The sequence below is a fragment of the Salarias fasciatus genome, chromosome 23 (assembly GCF_902148845.1).
Source record: "Salarias fasciatus chromosome 23, fSalaFa1.1, whole genome shotgun sequence".
Classification (NCBI taxonomy): Eukaryota; Metazoa; Chordata; class Actinopteri; order Blenniiformes; family Blenniidae; genus Salarias; species Salarias fasciatus.
In genome coordinates, this window is record NC_043766.1 from 11921991 (window position 1) to 11942064 (window position 20074).

The 20074-nt window shown below is 39.0% G+C and overlaps 1 protein-coding gene across 1 annotated transcript in view; it reads right to left on the bottom strand.

Moving 5' to 3' along the window:
• Positions 1-20074, bottom strand: part of cachd1 (cache domain containing 1) — a 94470-nt gene that overhangs the window by 29724 nt on the left and 44672 nt on the right. The window contains exons 3-8 of the mRNA XM_030083377.1: positions 19812-19960; positions 10799-10905; positions 3837-3963; positions 2897-3041; positions 2403-2619; positions 2131-2280 (exon numbers count right to left, since the gene is read on the bottom strand). Of these exons, the coding sequence (XP_029939237.1) occupies positions 2131-2280; positions 2403-2619; positions 2897-3041; positions 3837-3963; positions 10799-10905; positions 19812-19960 (895 nt within the window). The remainder of the gene's footprint in view (positions 1-2130; positions 2281-2402; positions 2620-2896; positions 3042-3836; positions 3964-10798; positions 10906-19811; positions 19961-20074) is intronic.

Here is a 20074-nt window from a genome sequence, read left to right on the forward strand (position 1 = left end):
TATATATATATATATTTTTTTTTTTTTTAACTTTTTAATGTGCTGACACTGTGTTTCACCATAAGGGTCAACCAAGGTTTAAACCTCAAAAGACAAGCACAATGTGATCTTATCATGCCAGTGAAGCAATAATGCAGCAAAGCTGGCACAAGTCAAGTCAATTTCCTCATAACCTGATGACAAATATCCTCCTCAGCAAAAAGACGGACAATGAAAATCCCCCTGCTTTTAGATTTAATTGACAGCTGTGTGCAGCAGAATAACAACTACAGGTGATGGAGTCAAACATTAACAAGCTGCTCAAAGCCTTTAAATGCTGCATGTTAGACACACCTCAAATGATCTTCTTGATTTAGGCTCAACATCCCAAAGATTCATATTAATACTGCATGTGTTTTCACTCAGGCTTTTTAATTCAAAGGAGGAACACATTCAGCAATGTCTCTTAGCGTTACTGATGCAGTTGTCTTACCGGAGGCTATTATTTTGGCATGGCTTTTTTCAATGCATGTAGTAGGTGAACTTGCCACAAGAGTATAGGGTACATTGTTATGACCATACCTAATGCAAAAATATTTTAAAATATCTGGACAACTGTATAAAAAAAAATAAAAATAAATAAAAAAAAAAAAACTTGATCAATACATCACTGGCACAATTCCAAACTTTTAAGTATGTATCATTTAAAAGCAATTATTCTGTCAATTTCTATGATAGGACCCCACTTAGGCAATGGGCACAGCGTTGATGGCACTCACAGTGGGTCTTCCAGCTGCGTGCAACAGCATCAGCAGCAAAATAAATGTGTGTGTATATAGATGCAATGCTAATAAACTCAGGAGGATGGGAGATTCCTGAATCCTTTTCATCATCTCTCTTTAAAGAGCCAAGGTCCTCTGTCAGTCAAACACACAGCAGCATGCCCTTTGAAGTCTCACTCTCAGATGTGCCTCATTTCCATTCTCAGATGCAAAAATGATTTGTGTTAATGGTGGGTGGACTAATGCAGGCGGCAGCAGAGGTTTGTGTGTGTGAGTGTGTGTCTGTGTAAGCGGATGGTTGAACAAGGACAATAAAAGAATAAGAGCCACGACACACAGACAACCAGCAGCATGTTGCTGCCCTTGATTCAGAAATTCATACTTGGTCTTACACACGCTATCACAAGCTCTCATGTGTTAACTATAACGCAACACACTAACACTAATAACCTTTGAAAGATCCACAGTATTGATAAATCAGTTGCTAAACATACCAACTAACACTTTTAATATTTGTCCCCCAATATGGTGGCACATCATTTTATTTTATTGATCATGTCACTCATAGCCTCTCAGACAGAATGCTATTCTCTCTCACATGCACACACACTAACATACTCCCTCACACATAATGCTATAGTAGTGCATATGACAGTGTGTGTAAGACCAAGTATGAATTCCTGCCTTGAGGGCCCCTCATACAGGGAACTTGCATTCTTCTTTAGGGCACGGTGTACCAAAAAACTGAGAAATTCTAGCATAAAGAAATCAAGCACAGACAGTTCCCAGTTGAGGAAGAAGGAAGCACTAGAGCTCTCAGAGCAAGAAATGCACACAATATATCCACATGTCAAATAGAAAATGCCCAAACCGGGCCCATGCTGGTATATTGTTTATTTTGATATTTTTGTTTCTCACCTGACAGTTTTCAGACCACTTCTAGTGTATGCATATATATTGAATGAAGCTGTTGATATAAGGGCATCACTGACTGCTCCAATGTTGGAGTCAATACTGTATCGCTCGATCTTGTCCACTGCAGATATCGAGAGATGTTTTGTAACTAATCACAGCAGAAGTTTCTTCACTTCACTAAGTACAGATCTTGCAGTGGGAACAACGTCTGGGTTATGTTGCCTGTTTGCTTTGAAGACCGAAGCCATTTATCAAATCATTTATCATTGTTAAGAGATTACTCTTATCCATTATATCATTGAAAAAAAAAAAAAAAGAAAAAAAACTTGTTTGAGGCAATTGGATTTTACAGGAACATTGAAAAAAAGGCATTAGATACAGCCATGCAAGATGAAATATGTTAGTGGCTAAATTCAGTGGTACAAATAAAAGGCTTGAGCCATGAGTGACCTACCATTCATGAGTGCATAGGTGAGGATCATGACAGAGTTGTTGAGGTGGCGGTTCTCCTCTCTGACCACACTGAGGGTTGCCCTCTTTTCTTGTTCCGACGATTCCCGAGAGGTGATACCGGATGACAGGTAAATGATCACCATGTCAGTGGCTAAAATAAGACAGCAACATATCAGTTAGTACATTGAATATCAAGGACAAGTGGGTTGGATTGACAGGTGGCTAACAGACAGGATGCTATTTCTGTGTTGCATATATATATTTTGAACTTACTGCTGCTCTGCTTGTTGAGACTGCTGGTGTTCCTGAGCAGCTGAAAGGCCTTCTGGAAGCCCGCTGCATGCTGTGTAGCACCATCAGAGGCCTTTATGTTGGATATGAAGGTGCTCATCTTCCTCTTGGTCTCACTGGTAGCTGGAGACAGCAGACTTTTGTAGCACTGGTCGAGAGAGCAGGAGCGAACCGTTTCTGCCACCGAGAGGATGGAGATCTGCAGACGAACAACAAAAGTTCACAAACCGAACTAAGTTTATTTCATAGGAGAGTAACAGATACAGGAAGTTATTGTGGTAAGAGTGCTTAGAAAACAAAATGTAAATTCATCAATGTTATTTAAATAGTCCACTTGAAATCTATGTTGTATAAATGAAAATGGGAACATCTGATTGCAGAGTAAGACTCTCAATACATTTTCCATCATGGTGAAACAGAATATCCCAATATGAGCAAACTTTCAGATGAAAATGTGTGCATTCCCCTTAACAAACCTTATCATGCTCATCTATAGCATTAAGAATGACCGATGCTGAGTCTCTGGCGATCTGAAGCTGAGTGTCCGTTACAGACGCACCGTGGTCAACCATCACCACAATGTGCTTGGACTGTGGGCGCACTGCAGAGACGTAGACGGGCCTACAGGAAGACATGGGATGGTAAGAACTCTGGACTTGGCTGACGTGAAAGCACAGGATATGACAGCAGTTCAAAAACTTAGGGAGTTTTATTTCTTGCTAGCTGTAGACGTGGGCTGATGTTAGCACACTTTTCTTCGCTCAAAGAGGAGAGATTGTGTTAGAAGACTGAGCTCGCAGAGGTGGCTCTTCTGCATGATTCAAAGACTGAAAGGTTTCACTAATATTTTTTAGGCAATAATCTGAAGTGTGGGTCACTTTATGTGTCAATCAACATGCCATAAGCAGTACAAGCTATAAATGTGGTGCCGCAGTCTCTGTGTGTGGTCTGCTGGACATGAGGACCCAAACACAGGGTGAAATGAGCTCACAAAGCCCCATTCACATTAGATGCAAGCCAAGCAACGTCATTTCTCCCATGGCTGTGTGCCAGCTTGCTGACATGAACAGCAAGCGGGGGAAAAAAAATCCAAAGACATGATAAAAAAAAAAAAAAAAAAGGAGGGAAAAACACACAAGGGAGCAAAAGAGAGACGTCTTTCAGCCGTGACCACAAAAAAACCCACAACACTGGAGGTGTGAAATTCCAAGGGGCTTTAGTGGTACGGAGCCACATTCCTGCCAAGGCTATGTGTGGTCAGGGTGTAAGAGGGCAGCATGCCATCGGTTTGCCCTCTGGGCCACCCCAGAGCAACTGGCAAGAAAAAAAAAAAAAAGGAGAAGGCTGAGAAAGATGAAGGCAAGAGCCCTTGATGGGGGTTTAACCTCAGCCAAAAAAAGAACAGCTCTTTCATACCTGCTGCGGTGTTCATAATTTCCTTTACAGTGGAACTTGTGGGCAGGGAAGACAGTGAAGATGCCCTCTTCAGAGCTGAAGTACTGCCACTTTATCCCAGGGTTGGACTTCAGGTTGTCTGCCAACACTGCAAAAAAGGAAGATATAAAGAGGCTTATAAATGATGAGAAACTGACTGAGAGATCAGGAAGGAGAGCAACTGATAAACAGAATAAAAAGGTATGAAAATCAATAAGGGTAAACAAGTAACTCGGGTTTTTGTATGTTTACAAAAATGTCCAATTAGAACGTATTGCTATTGTTACTAGGAAAAAAAACCTCCCTCCTTAAGGAATGAGAAATCTGCCGCTTGGGCTGCAGTGAATAAGAAACTTAAATCCTTTCGGTTAAGACAATGAGCCTTACAGATACGGGACTGTCTGAAATTAAAAAAGATTAATTATGCAACAACAAGCATACAGCCGCAGTCTTCAAGGAGAATCTTCACAATCATTTATCTTCATTGTGTTAATATCTGCCTTTTCAAACAATATCACCCCTATAGAACCCTGTCAAATCAAAATAAAGACAAAAAAAAATCTGTTTACATCCCATTCACATTGCAAATTGTGCACACATGTCTGACTTACATATCTTTTAATGTCTTTTCGCACTAGCGGGGCTCTGCTTTGCAGCCTATTAAATCAGCCTCAATAATGATCTAAAAAAAAAACTGACAAAACCTGATTTAATGGGCTATAAAGACTGTATGTTCTTGCACTTGTGCTCGGACTCTAATTATTAAACATAAATAACATTTTGCACAAAATGAAGTTGAGGACCAAATTGGAAACAAATAATTTACTAGTTAATTTACACTTTTTACACACAAAGCTGTTTTAACAGTGCCCACTTGTGGCAGAAACATCACTAAAAAGCACATGAAACACAATGCAAGAGAGAGAACTATATACAACAACATACCGTATAATTATGTAGATCGTACTAAAGTATTGATTAAAAAATATACTGCTTAACTATGCAAAGAAATGTGAACTGGAACCCATGAATACAGTACATCATGATCAATCCTAATGTTACTAATGTGATCGCAACTATAACATTTAACTGCTTATTCAAAGCAGCTCAAGGAAAATACTATCTGTAACAATGTTGAAAAAAAAAAAAGAAAAAACATTTCAGTGAACAATCAAGAAAATGAAGAACAGATATATAGAGTCATATCAGTAAACATTTTGACAAAATGTCAGAAAATTGCAAATTGCAACAGAGTTCTGACGTTAAAGGTCAGGTGTGTGTGCATGTGTACGTGCACGCATGTGTGCCTCTCTACCCGGTGTCTTATTTGTACAGGACTTCTGTCTTTCTTTCCTTTTGAGTTGCAAATATTTCACTGGCCTTTTTATTGAGGTCTGGAATGTTCCTGACAAGTTTTTTTCTCCACAGAGAGCATGGCCAGAGCATTTAGGCGATCCTGTCTCATGACTTTTCTCAGGGAAGTCTTGCCTTGGGGCAAAAATTTTCTTGCCCTTCAGGCATCAGAGTCAACTACACTGACTGGATAAATTGTCATTGCTGTGTGCAAATCTCTTGTCAGTGATTGGCTGGTTGCTGAACCGACTGGGGTGGAATTTATGCCGCTCTAGTCACTCAGCAAGGTTTTTTTCTCCCAAAAATATGACTTATATTAGCTTCTTTTTTCAATAACCAAAAACACTAGAGGGAGCTTCACTTCAGTCGCCCTGTACTGCCCGGACGCCACTGTTTGCCCACCAAACACTGAAACCAAAAACTCTTAATCATGACACCTTTCTGAGCTTGTTGCGGTTTATTGACAACTGTTTGTGTGTGCAGCTTTACTTAAACCAACATTATTTGAAACCGTAACTTCATTGGATATGATGCAACATAAGAATGCATTTTTGGGTTGTCTTTCATAGACAAACACGCACACACATCCCATACAATGCTGATTTCTGTGTGTGCATGCTTCCCTCTGGCCTTTCTACTGTATAAGCAACAGAAAATAATTTAAGGAACAGTAATTCTGATCCATTAAACTGTTGGCAAATACAGACGGTTTCTTTAATGCGACCTCTGGATTTAATCCACAATAACTGCCGGCAACTACGTTTGCAGAAATCCAAAGTGTATTTTCTTGACGCTAAGGGACTGATATTTCTACGGGGTCACAGAGTCGACTGTATCTTCAGTGAGATCACATCACAAAGCCGGCCACTTCCGTTCCGCTCTGCGCAACACAAAACCACCTTTCACAAAGCAGTGGAGGGAAGGAAAATGTGGAGAGGGACTGAGAGTGACTCAAATAGAAAGTTCACATCTTTACCAAGGAAATATAATGAGATGGAGAAAAACAGACCAAAGCCACCAATGAGCGCATAATAAATACAACATAATGCTGGTAGAAATGCATGTTTATGCGCTGAGATTTAGGCACACATTAGTTGAAAATCCAATTTTCTCCACAGGTATGTTACATAAACAACCTTGATTATTGTAAATTAAGGATATTCATCTAAAAGTAGTTCTGAAATTTTCTCATTATGTGGAAACAAAACTAGATGAAATTGTAATGCTGTGCCATTTCAAAGTAATAGCTTTCAATCTCATAAACAAAAGCAAAAAAAAAACTTTTTCCATGACATTAATCTAGATTAACATTCAGTTTTTGTATTTCCAAAATAAAAAGATTGATGAGCATTAATTAATCAAATTAGAAATAAATTTGACAATGTTTGTGTGAGTTAAAACTTGCAGTGGTCCCTGCAGGACACCAGCAGCTGTGCTAATGTGCAACTACTTTGACACTGTTATTTTATGGACTCTGTTATTTTATGGAAAAAGGTCTCCATGGCTTGGATTCAGATTTCAGATATCTTCTTAATTAAGCCTGAAATGCCTTTCCCAGACACACAGAGTAAAGTCCCAAAATGTGCCTTTTGGCTCATGATCAAGTTAAAGGAATCATCTGGTGAACAGGACCTGCTCTGACCTTTTTCAACCTCCTCCTTGCTTTACAAGACAAAGGTGTTTCCCCTTATGAATGCAATGGAAAATCCACTTACAAATATGCAACTCAACCCAAAGACCAAAACAATTCATATAGAACCACTGAGAACCATTTTAAAGAACAAAACACGAGCAAGTACAAGGGAAAAAAAAACCACTGTCTACATGCATTGGGGGATTTGCTGATCATACATCACCCTCTGCACCGTCACTCTCTCCTCCTCTGAGCTTCATATAAACAGGAACCACTCAGTTGTGTTGACAGAGGAAGAAGAGCTCCATATACATCTGTCAGGTTGCAGTGCTCCATTCTGCCACCAATGTTTAGACAGCCCCAGGAAAAAAAAAATGGATGAACTGAGAAACTAAACTGAAATGAGAACCATTTCCTCCTGAAAATCTGCAAATGATCAGCTTTGATGTATCTGTGTCAACTTCTATACATAAACACCGGTTAAAGTCACGTGTGTGATAAAAAAGACCCAGATATGGCAAAAAATGTCAGAACTTCTTAAGGTGTTCTCATTCCACTGGGGTTCTCTGCCTGGTCGGCTTTAACAATTTTGACTCAGGGAGAACTTTTCTCTACCAGATTCAATAATCTACTGGAAGGTCACGAGGTGAATAATATGAATATATTCACCAAAAAACTAACCAAACAACTAATTCTAATCTCATAATAGTTAACATTTCCAGAGGATTGCAAAACTTTATCACGTTATTGCCGTATGAACAAGTTTGGACAAGTTAACTTGGTTTGAAATGTTAATTTCAGCAACACATCAAGTGCTTTACTTAGTGACATACTAACAATAGTAATGCTACCACAAATAACAAAACAAAACAAAACAAAACATGAAATGACAAACTGAATATGATTTCGCTACAGAACAGTGGGAACAGGGGATATTGCAGCTCCCAATAAGCTTTTATTAGGACTGATGAAATACATTTTATGATCAACAACAGGAACATTTAATGCATCAGCCTTACAGTTGCTAGGAGAAATGCCATTCTGAATTCATTGTGATTCATGAATTGTCATGTTTAGTGAAGACCACTCAGTAAATGTATAAATATTCACAAGTGGGAAATATATAGCCACTGGTTAAACGAAATGAAAGTTCCGTCTAACAGAAAAGTCAATGAAAATCATCCTTCAGTGGTCATTAATGTCAGCAAATACATTTACAGCGATTTAGCAACTATTAGCTGAAATAAAATGAAACAAAAGGGGGGGGGGGGGGTGTTGATGTGAAAATACTGAAGAAACTTGGAACTTGGGGGATGTATCTTACATATTTAAGTTGGATTATTTATAAAACATTATCGTAAACATTCCGCATTACAGGGAAAATCCTCTGCACACTGTATAATTACACTCATCTCCCCGCATAAACGCAGCATGTACCGTACTTGAAGGGCAGCCGCTAACCAACTGATGAGACATGGAAAAGAGAAGGTTCAAACATGCTCATCCACTACAGTTCACTTCCTCCCAAAAAAGCAAAATGCACATGGAAGAAACACAACACGGTCTTGATACAGTTACTTAATTCCAATCAGCTCCCATCCACCTCTTGGTTTCCCTTCATTCGTCATTCTCTCCCCCCTCAATGATCAGACCCTCTCTCGCCTCACCCCTCCCTCCTGACTGGGCCTGCTTGTTTAGACTGGGCTGAGACAAATGGGAGAGAATGAATGCACTGGTAGTGTGGGGGTCAAGGAGTACTGAGTGTGAGGAGACATGGAGAGGAGAGGGGAGGCGGAGGGGTAATTTGAACTTTGCGGTAACTGGCTGGTAAAGGAAATACAACCCAGCCGATGCTGATGTGTTATGAATGGCAGTCATTATGAAGGGAAAGAAATAAAATATATGAGGATAGTGGCAGCAACGAGATTACAAAGGAGTAGCATATAATGCAGTAATGTCATGAGACAGGTTAGTGTTACCCTACTGATGATGTGTTGCTGCAATAGCCATCCTGAAAAATGGTCAAGTATTTAGTTTCTTTTAATCTGGTGGCTAAAAGCAACCCGCTTCAGTTGTTTTGGCTGATCAAGTCAAGCGCTGATGAAAAGTAATGTGAAATTTGCATTGGGTCTGTGATGAAATGTCCTTTTTCTATCCTAAAATACCTCTGTAAACACACTGCTATAAATAAAACAGAACTTAAAAAAAGATTATGACAGCATGTCCTCTGTGAAAATAATGTTTCCAGAAGCTCACTTTGATTTGACAGTAACATTAATAGATTGTATGCAAGATTGTTGAATTAATCAACCATTTTGTGATAGGACGTTCAAAATTGGAGCTTTAAAAACTTGTATATTAGAAAAAAGATAAAGCGCTTGGGAAAGTTTAGGTTAACTCTTAGGTTAACAGTAATGAAATTTAGAAATCTCAGTAGGTGTTGGTAGTCAGTTTTTATGGGACTGAGGCTGGAACATTAACATTTCATGAATGCAACAGAGCTTGTTAGACTGGAGTACAGCTAACCCATCAAAGGCAGAAGAAATTAGCATCCAGCTGAGGAAAATTGACATCTGGTTTAAATCAACAGGATCCATTTGTCTCGTAAACCAAAGTAAACCAAAGAGTACAGTGCGAAGATGATTTTACAGAGTAATATACTGCAATGCGCTAATGCAACCCGGAACACCAGTAAACCTACTGCAGGAGCACCGTTGGCCTATTTTCCATTGCTCCTGTGCGAAGGCTTGGTGCCTCGGATCTCACAGTAAGAATATACATACATATCCCATATTATCACTGTGTGAATGAACCACAGCAATTAGCTTTGGAGGCACAGCAACAAAGAACTAGAAATCACTCTCCTGGATAATCAAGAGGAAAGAACCTCTAAGACGAACACTGGAAATTAAACAGCATGCATTCGAGCAGAAAATCTCATTTAAGATCAAAGAAATAATAAAAGCTGAGGCAGAAGAAGAGAACAGGAAAGCAGGGTAATGCAGAAGGAACTACTCAAATATTTTTTGGGCAAGTACAGACAATCATTGAGATCTCAGATAAATGTCTTCTTGTTAAATACTTCAGAGGCAATCAAACATAAGACAACTTCGTTAAAAATCACTTGTCATGGTGATGATATAGATAAATACTTTATGATAAAGAGAGCCAGATAACATATTTCTGACCCTGCACACTGCAAAAGTGTGTTTCATATATTAAATCAGGTCGCCAGTTCCTGTCCGTCTCATCATGTGGTGAGAAGGTTTCCAATGTTGACTCAAATCACAAAGGAGACAAAAATGGGATTTTTTTGAGGAAACTCAGTTATTCTTATGCTGAAATGATGTTTCAGGCTCAGTCTAGGGTTAACAATTCTACAATTTCATTTAGAAGACGCTTTTGTCCAAAGCGACGTACGACACAGGCAAGAATACAGACATAAGAAAGAAACCATTAGTAAAAGCTTCAATTGCTTCAAGTGCGATTGGTCAAGGGAGCTGCCATCAAGTTGCAGAAGAGGAGTCACTACCCCCCTCTTTTTTTTGGTCAACTTAGTCAGTGATACATTAGTGCTGGGTTTTAGACCACCTGACCTATTCTACCCCAAGAATTAACATTAGCTTAAGGGTTGGCGGTTAAAGCTAACTTCAATAATTGTAGTATGCAGAAAATAAATGAAAGTCAATACATTGTCCTCATGAGGCATGGGAACATAACATGAGCATATAGACATTTATTGTTATTGTGAAGACATACATTTCAGTTTTCTCTTCAAGTAGTTATATTATAGGGATTTGTGAGTCAAACCTGATGCTACGATAAGAAATATCTAAGTTAGGTTTAGAATTATAGTAGGCAAGAGTAATTATGAGGGTACCGTAAGTCTGCAGAACAAGAATAAAAAAAAGCAAAAGAAGATGATAAGAATGTGTGTTTGTGCTTTTGTGCGACAAACCTGAGTTGAGGTCTCTTCCAGGGTTGAAAGCTCTGCTGTTGACTGTGGGGGAAAGTCTGTCACAGCAGATGGTCTTGGATACATTTGTATTGAAGTTTCCATCAAACCTAAACACAGAGAAACAGGCGGCAGTGAACAATTTATTCATTTACAGAGAGTGCCCAGCTCATTCACTGTTGGAGAAGCAGTGTTTTGACTTAACACCAGCAGATTTATGACTTCAGCAATTTATTTCCTTGAAACAATAAAGTAAGATTTGCACACATCACTGACTATATGACAATTGCATTACATACACATACACTACAGTATATACTGCACATGCACAAATCTCGTGTGCATACATAAAAAAAATAATGACATAACTTGAAACATCTGGAGAAACTAATAACCTGCTTCTTTCATTCAAGTTGAATTGTATTGCTAACTATCATCTGTTGCCCAGAACCCATATTAGGGCTGGAATTATGGCTCGTGAATAATACTTTCCACGGAAAACTGCTTGAATCCTGATATTCTCTCAGAAAAGTCAAGCTCAGCTAAGATCGAGTTACCTAAATACATATGAAAATGATTGCAAAGACCAGTGGCCTGCTCAACTTGATGATTCAAAGCGTCGTTCAAAGTGCCCAAACTTAGCTCATCTGTCTCTAATTTAGTTGAACAAAACAAAATCCTGAGAACAGATACTGAAGATCTGCACCAGAATCCCAGGGGACCAAACTGCCTTGTCATAATACAGATTACTGGAACATTTGGGGTTAAAAAACAAAAAACAAAAAACAAAAAAAACAAAACAAAACAAAAAAAACCACACTGATGCAGTTTTCTGTGGTTGTTCTGTGCCTTAACACCGGCTAAAGAAAAGACAATGATGCTGGTGAGAACGAGAGACAGTGTTAGGCTATCAGAAAAATGTTGGCAAAAATTAAGAAAATGATGTGGATTATTTCTTAATAAAGTTAGTGCTGAAATCTCATGAGGCTCAACATCATTCCTTTGTCTTTTTATATTGAGACAGATATTGTAATTGCATTAAAGTGTTTCACCATCTTTCACGCATATTTGGGAAACTGTTAATAGAATCTTATTGTGCTAATTTTCAGTATGTTCATTTGTAGATGAACTCTGCAGCACCGGCTGTGGATTTGCTCTCCACTAATGTCTGTTATTAAAGTTGAAGAGCAAACAGGTAGCACAGATGACTTATTTTGATAATTAATGTTTATCAGAACAGTTTACTTCAGCAACATTAATCTCACATTCAAGTCTCACACACCCCTGCCTTTACAAATAGCTGCCTGCGCTATTTAATCAATCACTAGAATTTCATGCTACTTATAAAGTAAACAAGTTGACATCAGGGTAAAAAACATAGTTGTAGCTGTTACAACTATGTTGTAACATGTAACATAGCTGTGACATATTTTACTACATCAAATTATGATAAAGGAAAAAAAATAAGTTCATGTAAACCAGGGGTGGGGAACCCTGGTCCTGGAGGGCCGCAAACCTGCATGTTTTCCATGTCTCCCTGCTTCAACACACCTGAATCGAATCAAGATTCATGGCCAGCAGAAAGCCAGATAACGAGCCTCATTGCAATCAGCTGTGTTGAAGCAGGGAGACATGGAAAACATGCAGGTTTGCGGCCCTCCAGGACCAGGGTTCCCCACCCCTGATGTAAACGATTCACTTACAAGCTTTATAAAACGTTGAGTCAAATATCATTTTAGATGTAGTCATCAGTATTTCATTTACTTGAATGGAGTAGCTCGCTGGATGCTAGGAAAGATTGTCTTTTCAAATCTATTTAAACATGAACCTTACAAGTACATATAAAAACAAAATCAAAGCATGAAATTAAAAAGATAAATGTAAGGACTATTCTGATTCTTGAGAAAAACAATGCAGCTGCACAAAGTTGATCTGTGTGTTTAGTTTCTTTTAGAAAATGTTATATATTTTTGTCTCATCTTTTAATTTTGAGCAAATTTGAAATGTCAAACTGTGGAGGAAATGCCCAGGGATAGATGGAGAACTGGAGCACTACATACGGCCGACAGAATAAAAGTGATGTTGAGTAATAAATATACTAACCGAAAACTTTATATCAGCTTCGTGGTGTATTAATAATAAACAGACATGGGATAATAACAGATATTGAGGTTAGAGAGGAGCCAGTGGCAGCTTTTATTTCTATAATTTCAGATCCCCCAAAATAAAAGAGTTATGTGGATCTGCCCATGTGAGAGATATCCATATTATTCATGTTTGCATTTAATTTAATTTCATATTCGTTTAATCTACAATCATTGGTGAGAGAATGTCATTTGTGTCTATATTTTTAAAGGCCCAGTATTGTTGCGGTGCCATCTGAGAACAGCTCTGTATCTGATCTCTGTATCTGGTGTGATGTAAAAAATGTGTCTCAGTATGTTTGTGTTGTCCTTGAGGATACACACTCCCAAAAGTGTTAAGGAGGTGATGAAAAATGAGACACCCATCGCAATCAGCACATCTTCACTCTGTTGGCAATTGTACCAACATCAAACCACACATATCACTCCCTCCGTCATGTATTTCAGTGTTCAGCTGCAGTATGCACAGCACTATTTTAAAACGTGCTACGTGTGTGTGTGTGTGTCTGTGTGTGTGTGTGTAGATGGTAAAACCTGGTTTCCACAAACCACAAAAGGCGGGGTATATGCACAGAAGCAAGCTGTTCTGCAGTGCAGCAAGCCTGGCTGCTTTGATTCTTCCATCCCTCCAACGAGCCCCCCCCCCCCTCCCTTCCTCTGGCTCAGCAACATACACACATACATGTGCACACAGGAATATGCACACATGCCGCACACCCGTTGGCTCTCTCTGCCTGCAGACCTGGCACCGCTTGGCTTGACTGACAGGTCCTGTGATGTGCAGGCCACATTTGAACTTCACTCATTTAGAGTCCCATCAGGCCAAAGTCATTACTATTCTCCTTCAACCCACTCTGCATAGGAGGAGTGGCCAGAACGCTCAGCAAAATGTGTGCCAGATAAAAAATACATTTGCACCCGCTTTGAATTTCACATCAAAGCATATGAGAAAGAGCGAGACAAGGAGTGCGTGTGCAGGGGGGTGGGGTGTTGATACGGTCAGAATAATCTGCTTTTAAAGCAGCCCTAAACTCACCTGGTAAACATACATGGAAATATAAATAGCTATGTAAACAGAGAGGATTTGATTTTGTCAAGATAAAACTCACTTGCATATTATCTTCTAATAAATATGCCCTAATACTTTTACTCAGTGGTTTACTCTTATTGAATACTCATATAAATAATGCATTGCAAGAATGCTTATGTTGTTATCATACCTCCCACAAGGACAGCATTCTGCAGAGTGATTTGAAACTACCAGTAGCCACAGAGCATTATTTCCTTAGTCAGTGTAGAGATAAATGTGTAATTTTCATTACTTTTAGTCAAGAAACCAGTTTAATACAGTTGTTAAGAATTTTAGACTGACTGGGGAAAAAAAGACAAAGTCTGGTCTCAAATTAATACAGTGAAACAAACAGACTAACTGAGGTGTTTTCAACAATTTTCAGGTGCTTTTACTCTTTAATAAAATGTATGGTAACACTCTACTTGAAGCACCCGGCATAGCACATTATAAGTACTTACAAACACTCATAAATGATCATAGTGCTTTATAACCCACTATACAGCATAAGGTTAGGGTTGGGTTAGGTCCTGATGTTATAAAGCATCGTGATCATTTATGAGTGTTTTTAACTATAGTTATACAGTGCTATAATGTACTTATAATGTGTTATACAGGGGTGCTTCAAAGAAAGTGTTACCAAATGTATTAGCTGCACCTAGCTGCAGAAGAGCATGCAAATTCATAAACGAGGCCATCCTACACTTAAAAAACAATTCACTGATAAAAAAAAAGACCATGGAGATACTATTGTGTTTTTGCACTCCCTCAGAAACTGTAAATATGACAGCTGTCTGCCTGGAGATGCCCTTTTATGTATCTGGCTCCAGGATGACCGCCCTACCTCAGCGGGATTGTCTATAAAATCAATAAGCAGAACATATTTTTGAGAACAGTTTGACAACTAACAGCTTCAGTGTTGAAATCACTAAACTGCGCTGAACCCAAGAGTCTCCAGCACTCAGGTTTTTATTTATTAGATAAAGATGGACAGAATTTTATACAACGATGCCACCAAGAAGACATCGGAAATGTATGACACAAGCGAAACATCATAAAGTAAAGGTTAGTTAAAAAAATAAAACAATTTAATCTTCATCTGGACTTTACAGGCGTATGTAATATGTAAACCTGGCATGGAGGGCACGGGTAAGTGAGGACGACAGGAATGCTCAAAAATTAGCAAGCGAGACAAGGATAATGAAGGAAGTGGTGGAAGAAAGAAATATCTCAAAATGTTGACAGTCATTTCAACATCAGGCATTTTTGAGTTTTGCATTTCTGTTTCACTAAATTATATAAGTGCTTTATTCATGTTATATGTGTGTTTTCTTTTTCAAAATATATATTCTTCCTGTCTTCAATTGAAGTTTCTGTTGCTGGTAGCAACCTCTACAGACTGAGTCCATTTCTGACACAGGTGCAGACAATAGTAAAGCATATGTGGTCTAACATTTTTGCTTGTCGTGGCAATGACCTTGACAAATTGAAAGTCTTTGCCAAAACTTTTCTCTTTCCAGTGATCAAATAATCCCACTTTAATGGAAACTACCCTCGTTTTTGCACCTGTTATGGTAACTTCCACGAACGTGCTGGATGTTTTTTTCATTCCTTACATCAATGTGCAAACGGAGATATTATCATCTTGCTGAGACAGCATTCAGAAGACCAGAGGATCAGATTGATTTGAAGTCCGAGTAGCTTCTTATCAATGCAACACATACTCTTGAGCTACGCTGTAAATCTGCCAAGAGCTGAAATAGTGAGAATTCTTCTTGGGAAGCAGGAGCTCAGCATTACCACTACGTTACCTTTAATCTTTATATGTAATTTATGAGTAACTGTATTAGGAATTATGTGACAGCAGCTCTCGGATGACAATATTACATGCTACACAGCAGCTGGAATGAGCTGAGTGCTGTGTTCAGCAATGCAGTCACAGGAAAATGTCATTGACTTTGGAGGCAAACAAACAGAAAAAAAAAACGTGCATTTTCTTAAAGGGTTTGTTAAATTGTTTTTTTGTTGTGTAAGACAAAAATGATACACGAATTTTGCCAAGTTAGAATTCATGACAGCGTATCAATTACCCAAAACATTACCTATTCTCAATAGTAGCATCGTACATTTACAAACTGGGTGTTTCCTAACCAGATGTGCTTGATTTTCTATCGTGCTTCCACCCTCTTAGCATAGGCTGACGATGGATTAGAAAACTACCACCTATTGGCAAAAATAAAAATAACAAAAAAGAAAAACCAGCTCCTTGACCTCCCCACAGTTCAAGGCATCTGATTTTCTTTACTTAAGCTACACATAACCGCTGTTGAGATTAAAATATGTTACATATATTTGGCAAGACTGAGTTGAAAAGATGCTACTGTGCTAACACAGTTGCTTTAAAAACACATTATGTTGTGATGCCTTCAATATTGCCACATGTTGTGATGCATCAGACCAGGAACTGTTGTGTCATTCATAAGATGGGGTACGGACTCGATTGATCTTGTTCCATCTAAAAACTGATTTGATTGAAGGATATCATGAAACTTAAATCAAAACAGTTGCCAGGTTTCCATGATTTGCTTTGCCAGAAAATATGGTACGCACACACGTTTGTCAAGTTCTTATCACCACTTCCAAAATTGTGCTTTTCCAAAACATTCAGGTCCAATACCAATACCAAACTCTGAGTCCAATCGTGTTAAAATCCAGGTACTGTTGAGGTGAAGCCAAGCACTGCGGGTTTAGCTCTATGCTGTGTGATGGGCATGTTTCAAGGCTGCAGAAGTCTCCAGGAAAAACTGTGCTGTGTTCTGCGTCCTCCTCTCTGACAGTCATACGTTTCCCAATTAAAAGTAGCTTTGTATGATCATATAAACAGGTTTTGATATTTTTTCCACAGTCCATTTACAGCTTATCTCTTTTTGAACCACAGCGAAATGAGACAATTAAATGCCACCTCGCCTGCGCCTGAGCACACTTTTCACTTTCACAAATGACCTGCTGAAATAAGCACCTTGACATCGTATGTTAAAAATACAAACATAAAGGCTCAAAGGCACAGAGACCAATCCTATGGCGCATACATTTTCTATTTTCAGGTCCAGCCTGCCGCTGAGACTGAGTAGTGATTAAAGCATACCACTGACTGCTAAGCACTGCCCTCGGTGGCCTTCCTGCGAAACGATAGCCTGCCAGTTTGACGGCAAACAGACATGGACACCCTGTGAACCACCTGATCCTCCACTAAACTGGCTGACCTGACTGAGACCCCAAAAAGCAGCTGATGCCCGAGACAAGTGAAGGACGCTGAAGTGGAGTGCACAGAGCTGACGTTGTGTCTCAGCACTGGGGAATCTTCCGAACAGCTTAGTTGAAGAGTGGATTTCATTTACAACCCAAACAGGTCAAATAACAGACTGACAGTTGATGCATTCTTTAATTTATTTGCTTGCCATGACATTAAAAGGCATCCATACCCACCTCATGAACCTCTAAGGGGCCTGCCTTTAATTAAGAACTAATTACCGGAATCCAATAAGAGTTGAAACTGTGACTTCACAGTGCAGACTGAAATTTATCTGAAGGTTTACCAATTTGTTAAGAACATCAATTCAGTGGCTAAAGGCAATACGTAAAAGTTAAATGACCCCTTGTATCCTGCACTGCACCGTTTTGATTTCTGTCTATCATTGCAGGAAATATAGTTGGGGGCCCAGCTATAAGGACCTGCAACATTGATTTCAAGTCCAGCACTTTTCTTCAAGGAAAACGCTCCTGTATACGTTGTTGCCAGTGCTTCCATTGCCGCCTGAAGTTCTAGGACTGTGTTTAGATGCTTATGATCCAGGGGAAAAACAACGGCTGTAAATGCGGATCAGTGCGGATCCCTCTTTTGACAGTCGGCACCCTAATAAAACATGTTTTTAAACAGGTCAGGTAAAACATATACGGCGATCAGATACGTTCAGCACAACAGACCTCAAAGTTTTGAAACGAGAAAGTAAAAATCCAGACCAGGGACGTTTAAAAAAAAAAAAAAAAAAATCTAAACTGCATTTAGACCCTCAGTCGAGAGACTGAATCACCAAAGTTCCTGTTATGTTTCATGGTACATGGGGCAAGGTGATGGAGCTACAACTTAGCTCTTATATTACCGTTTGTTACAGGATGTTAGACCCCTAAATATCGTTGTCTTCTAGAGAGACTCCTCAACCACTGAGGTTAGCTTATCAGGAAAAGTAGAGAGACTAAAAAAAAAAAAATCTGAAGGTCAGCTCAAACACTGAAAAGCTATATCAAAATTAAAAACAAGAATGTTTTTTGTATATGAAGGAAGAAACATATGTCTTTTAATCAATATGTTATTAACATACTTATAACAATTCAACCTTAGGGTTGATTTTTGGATAAGCGACCACGCCAAGTGATCAGGAAGAAGTTTTTTTTTTTTTTTTTTTTTTTTAATTTTATGTATAAGCCACAGATAATAAAAGCACAAATAGCTCTTTTTCCTTGACTGAGGTCTAGACTCTGCTTCAGTTGTGTATTTTCAATTACTACTTTACTTCTTTTCAATCTTTGTTCTCAAAAAATGTATTTCAACATTGAATGTCAGTCAATAACTGGGAATCTCTCATTTGAACCTGGCTTGAGAATGCATATTTTGAGACAAACATACAATATACCACACGTATGCACAATATGCCCTGTCCATGATTTGGCTACAGGTGGCCAGAGGCCCTGAGCCAGACAGTCTGCCTCTCCTTTGCACGGCGAGGGGAAAGACAGGTGACCTTGCAGCCTGTGAAGTCTGCAGTGCAAAAACTTCAGAGAGCAATAACTAGTTACATCGACTGATAAAGGGGAAGGAGATAGACAGAAATGGAGAGAGAGGAGATGAAGGGTAGAGACAGCTGCTGCTCTGTAGATTAGAACTGAAAGCAGCCCTCTCTCACTTTTTTTTTGAGCTCAGCTTTGAACTGTGTTTTTGCCTGATGGAGTTGGTGACTGGCTGAAAAGCTCAGTCTACTCTGCAGACTGCTCCAATTTTAAAATCTCTTAGCAAAAGACTCCCTCCAAAATGGACACACTGAATCCCACACGAACACAGACCTTAATAAAAATAGATACAAGAGCCCTGTGGCTGCATGCTATATATGTGTAATACAAAAAAAAAAAAAGCAAATCCACCAAAACAGATTGTTCGTACATGGGATGATGTATAATTTTAAAGATTTGACAAAATCAAATTTCTACAGAAGATGAAAAGATGCCAACACCGCCATCACATCTTAGGGTTTGCAGTAAATCTCATTAACTGTGAAAGCATAGCATCTCTGAATCATTCTGGGCTCCAAGTCTAATAAATGTTATTATTCTTGAAATGCCATGCTGTGAAGCAACAACTACGGTTTTAATGGGTTCTGAAATAAGGGTAGAGTTTAAAAGGCTGCCAAGTATGAGAGCATGCCAAAACTGCCCAAGGCTGTAAATGATGCGATTTACACACAGCTATAGCTAATCCAAGAATGATCAAAACATGTTTAAACAAGGTAGAAATGAGGATCTGTTTGTTCTGCTGAATCATAAGTTAATGTATGTAGAGTGCAGGTGCTGACAGTGGGAGGTGGATTTACAGATAGAGAATAAACCTCCCGCAGAGGTGCGTGCATGCATGTGTGTGTGTGTGTGCGTGTGTGTGTGTGTGTGTGTGTGTGTGTGTGTGTGTGTGTGTGTGTGTGTGTGTGTGCGTGTGTGTGTGTGTGTGTGTGTGTGTGTGCATAATAAAGTTACTCACTCCATCATAGATGTTGGTATGGAGCAGCAGTCCTGTATTGCGGTGAGCGGAGAAGTGAGGTGGGCTGTGTACGAGGCCTCAACAACCTGTTTGTTCCTGTTCACCACATCCAGGTATCGGTTAAATTTCTCCCGAATCTTCTTGGCCAGCTGCACAAAGAAAAAAACGACACATCTAAGTAATAATAATAACAATAATAACAATAACATAAAAAAAAAACTTATGAGAAAGTCGGAATTCAAACTCTCAATATTAGTCTGTCA